The sequence below is a fragment of the Mandrillus leucophaeus genome, unplaced genomic scaffold (genome assembly GCF_000951045.1).
Source record: "Mandrillus leucophaeus isolate KB7577 unplaced genomic scaffold, Mleu.le_1.0 Scaffold537, whole genome shotgun sequence".
Taxonomy (NCBI): domain Eukaryota; kingdom Metazoa; phylum Chordata; class Mammalia; order Primates; family Cercopithecidae; genus Mandrillus; species Mandrillus leucophaeus.
In genome coordinates this window covers 2,040,902-2,045,911 of record NW_012105775.1, presented here as the reverse complement: position 1 = coordinate 2,045,911, position 5,010 = coordinate 2,040,902, and the positions used below count along the sequence as shown (strand labels likewise).

Sequence of the window (5,010 nt, the reverse complement as noted above, 5' to 3'; positions counted from 1 at the left end):
GTTTGGTTTCAAACTCCAGAGCTCAGGCAACCCGTCCCTTTAGGCCTCCCAAAGTGTTAGGATTACAGGTGTGAGCCACCACGCCCAGCCTTCTTTCTTTTTTTTTTTGTTTTTTGAGACAGAGTTTCGCTCTCGTCACCCAGGCTGGAGTGCAATGGCGTGATCTCGGCTCATTGCAACTTCCATCTCCCAGGTTCAAGCGATTCTCCCGCCTCAGCCTCCCGAGTAGCTGGGATTACAGGCACCCACTACCATGCCCAACTAATTTTTGTATTTTTAGTAGAAATGGAGGGGGTTTCACCATGTTGGCCAGGCTAGTCTCGAACTCCTGACCTCAGGTGATCCACCCACCTCGGCCCCCGCAAAGTCCCGGGATTACAGGCGTGAGCCACTGCACCCAGCCGTCATACTAGCAATTTTCTGATCAACTGAGGACACCTGCAATAACCTAAATGAGTCACAGGATGCTGCAAGGTTTCCAGTGTTTCATAACGCATATTTTATAAGACAATTTATACACACTCGACAGAAAACTGTCACTGTTGCACTTTAAATCAAATTACCATGCCATTAACAAACATCTGAGGAAAACACTAGAATCCATCCGAGCACTCTAATACATAATACATATACCCATAGACAGGTATAGACGTTGACATAGAGATATTTCATTCAGATTCTATAAAAGTGAAATCTGCATTGCTCGGTCATCATCCCGCTCTGGCACTAGAAAGAATCACTAAATACCGTGGAGGTATTTGTTTTTTCCTTACAACAAGTAGACTACATAATATTAAAGAACTTAATTTAGTGAATCAATATATGTCTGCTATTATTGATCGATATATTTTGATTGTCAATAATATCTATATGTATTGATTGATTGATATATTGACTGATTTTCTATTCCCTTTAGTTTCTCCTAACACATTACTAAAATGATTTAGTCATCCTTGTATGTTGTTATCACAATGTTTTAAAAAGCTTCCCTAGATTTACTGGGTGATTTTTGTGCCTGAAGGATTTTAAACCTTCATGAGAAAGTACCTCAGGGGACTTGATACATTTTGTTGAAAGTGCTGACAACAATATCAGTGTCCCAGATAGCGGATGACATCATAGATCCCTGTGGAAGCAATGAACTTAACGATGAAATATTAACAGTTTTGTTGTTTTGGATCTTCACAATGCCACGTGATGTTGGTTCAGTACGCTCAGCTAAAATACGACTCTGCCTCAATTTCAAAAGGAGTCAATCAGTTAATTCATCAATAAAGTACGCTGAGAGTTAGATCCCTGTGTGCTGTGACTACGATGTGCTCTTAACGCTGTTTTCTACATGGATTCTCATTAGGCCATTACATTAGAACCATGAATCTAAGCCCACAACTGAAGATACTCATTCATTCACTGTTTTACAAAGTTACTTCCCCATCTCTTTCCCGGTTCTGATAAACAAAGAAAACTGATTAACAAACCATCATTCTGAGCAAACTATCGCCAAAGGACAGAAAACCAAACACCGCATGTTCTCACTCATAGGTGGGAATTGAACAGTGAGAACACTCAGACACAGGGTGGGGAACATCACGCACCAGGGCCGGTCGTGGGGTGGGGGGAAGGGGGACGGATAGCATTAGGAGAAATACCTAATGTAAATGACGAGTTAATAGGTGCAGCACACCAACAGGGCACATGTATACATACGTAACAAACCTGCACGTTGTGCACATGTACCCTAGAACTTAAAGTATAATTTTTTAAAAAAAAAGAAAAAAAAAGGACACACAAAAATCTTTCAAAAACATGAAAACAGGATCATACCTGAAGGCAAACTGATTCGATGTCCATCTTTGAGCTTTAAACGACTTCTCTTAAACTTCCCCTTCCTCTTCTTCACTTTGGGCTTCTCCTGGTTCAGCTGGAATATCAGAATGTTAAGTTCCCGCTCCAGCACGTCGATCTCGCGCTCTGCCAGCTGCTGCTCACGCCGCTTTAGCAGCTCCTCCTGAGACTTCTGCTGCAGAGCGGCCCGAGTCAGCTCCTCTTCCCGGGATCGCAGCTCCTGCGACAAAGATTCACACCTATCGGACTCATTTCCAGTAGGAAGCATGGAATTCCGTCTATGACACTACACCGGCAACCCCTCGGCCACGGGCACCCCTGTGCACAAGGAGAAGCTGAAATTCCCTCTTCCTCTGCTCAAGCCCTTGTCACTCAGGTCCTCACGGGAGGAAGGTCTTTGCAGTCAGGACAATCCCAGCTGAAACCTTTTCAGCGGATTATTCACTTAAATGAAAGCCCGAGCCTCTGTGCAAACGTCATCCTCCTCTGTTAGTTTTATGATCCTAAAAGAGGCATCATAAATGTTCTACACTTGGTTTTTAACATTTCTCCCTCTTCATCTCTCCCCTGACCCACAAAATAGACATTAACAAAGGGCAACAAAGTGCAGATGTGAATGACCCATTTCAAAATAAAGCCAAAAGTTCAAGCTCAATTAACTAAAGCATAATTATTTTAGTTACACAAGACTGCAGTTCAGACGACTTAGAACTTCCTTAGGGTATTTACAACTTTGCTGAGGGAATAAAACATCTTGGTGGAGAATTCAAGCTAAGGTGTTAGGAGTCTGTTGAAGGCCTGTTGGAAATGAAAATGAAGCTACCTCTAAAATTGCAAGCCAAAGGAAAATACATTCCGTATACAAAGAACTTTTCAGATCCCGCTGATACATGGAAATTATCACTTTATTACAGATCTCAGGAGTTAGCTAATAAAAGTTCCTCTCTTATGATACCGATTAAAGTTAGACCTCCTCTTGGTTTGGGTTTTTGAAGTATTGAACTTCTGAGAAAGAGAAACTCGAAGAACTAAAAATACTTTTATTCCTATTAGGAAAAATTATTACACAGTAAAACTGAGAACTCTACAAAGTTTTAAAATCATATCCCCATTTTTATTTCATTTCTATGAAGTGTTCTGTTCTTTACCAGAGACATAAATATTCTTTGTAGTGCTGACCTACTTTCTTTTCTAAATTACTCTGCTAAGAAATCAAGCACTCACATAAAAATCAAAGCATCTGCAAGCTTTTATTTCCACTGCTCCAGACAAATTTAATCTGAGAATACCCTAATACCATCATCTTTGTTAGAAACTGCAGAGGCCTTCTCAGGTGGAGCTTTGGGCTGTGAGCTTTGAGAGCTATGAGTACTGTGCAAACATTTCCTACTTTACATAAACAGGCCACACTTTAAATAGGCCCACCTCAGCAATGCTGATCCATGAAAAACACAGTAAGATTGGGGCTCCTGGAAGAAACTAGACCCAAACCAAGGGACTAGAATGCAACTCAAATCTACTAATGATTTGGACTTTTTACAGACGGACTCAAGGAGTAATCTGAGCCTATCAGTACAATTATCATAAAGAAAATAAACATGGAAGACCGTCCTCCCACAAATAAATGAGACAATATCACTAAGAGACTAGGGAGTGCTAATAAGAAAGAAATGTATTTATTCAGATCAAACTGATTATGAATTTGGGGTAATTCTACCAAAGTGGACTGAAATTCAGTCCTGAAACTTTCTTTAAATTTATTTTTTCAAACAAATTTCGCAAGCAAAACTGCAGGATAAATGATTTATTTTAGACCACATGGTGTTTAAATCACTTCAGCTAATATGTATCAGTTGGTTTTTATTTATACAGCAGATGAGTACTTCTTCATTACACTGTGTCAGATATAAATTATTATTTACTACTTGAAAAAAAGGGGAAAATGTTACATGTTAAAAAATCTGCAATCCATTTTTTAACTAGTGACTTCTGTTCAACTAGTTTGTCCAAATTGGACATTTTACTATAGTGTATTTGGAGGCAGAGGACAATTTCCAGTCACTTTTCAATTTCTAACTCATTAAAACTTTTTGTTAAGATATTACTTTTCACTGGTGTTGATACTATTCCAATTAGCTATTGTTAAATGAGATGGCATGAGAAAGCAATCAGAACAGCAAATCCAATTAGGTTGTGTGTTGCTACGATAGTAATTGAATAAAAAACCAATTTTAATTCCAGGTACCAAGTGAAATCATGAATCCCTGTGAACAACTTTGTAAATAATAAACAAGAAATCACTTGCCTAAGACTTCAGAAGACAAAAAAATAAGATTGAAGAGAAAGCAGCAAAAGTACTCTTCCTTCTGAATACATTTTAACACATTCAAAAGTAAATTTTAAAACTGGGGTATGAGAACCGTTTGACTATTTCGAAAGTATGAAGCACAAAAACGTTCTTTCGGTTGATGAGATTACTAGCAGTAATATTTGTTGAATTGCTTGGCACAGGCCACTCTGGTAATGGCAAATCCAGGTCCCTGGCAGTGGCTGTTAATCATTAACGGTGGCATGCCTCCGTGTGGGGGGGTCACAGACAGGTGCATGCACAACATGCACAAATACAGACACACAGAGATAAGGAGCCAGGAGTTTAGGGAGGGCCCAGTATCTACGGAGGCTACGGCTTACTGAATAACACAGACCACAGTCAAGTTACTGACCATTAATTCCAAGTCTCATGCCTCCTACCTTAAGCAATCCGCGGACAAGAAAGGCAGATAGGGCACGTACACTATGCTTTTTACTTCATCAGAAAAGATGCAGCTGGAAACTTTTAAGCCAAAAAAAAAGTATTATATATTCTTTAATTGTAAATCCAAAGGCTTACAGGATACCATAAATGCTGTATTTCAAGGAGCAATGCACAAAGATAAAATACAAAGTAAAAACAGACACCACTACATGATAGCTCAAAAATCAACCAAAAAATAAATTACTATAAATCCCAAAGTAGAGAAAGAGCTGACATCCACCCTGGAATCATGCTTTTATTTTAATACAACATATAATTAAGAACTCACTGAAGATGCCTATATCTTCCAGTTTTATAAACAGTTGTCAATAATTAAAATAGGTTAAAATAAGGCCGGGCCTGGTGGCTCA

The 5,010-nt window shown here is 39.1% G+C and overlaps 1 protein-coding gene across 1 annotated transcript in view; it reads right to left on the bottom strand.

Annotated features, from left to right (window-relative positions):
* Positions 1-5,010, bottom strand: part of LOC105551895 (mitogen-activated protein kinase kinase kinase MLK4) — a 60,977-nt gene that overhangs the window by 20,950 nt on the left and 35,017 nt on the right. Inside the window, exon 5 of the mRNA XM_011997322.1 lies at positions 1,825-2,065. Coding sequence (XP_011852712.1) covers positions 1,825-2,065 — 241 coding nt within the window. The remainder of the gene's footprint in view (positions 1-1,824; positions 2,066-5,010) is intronic.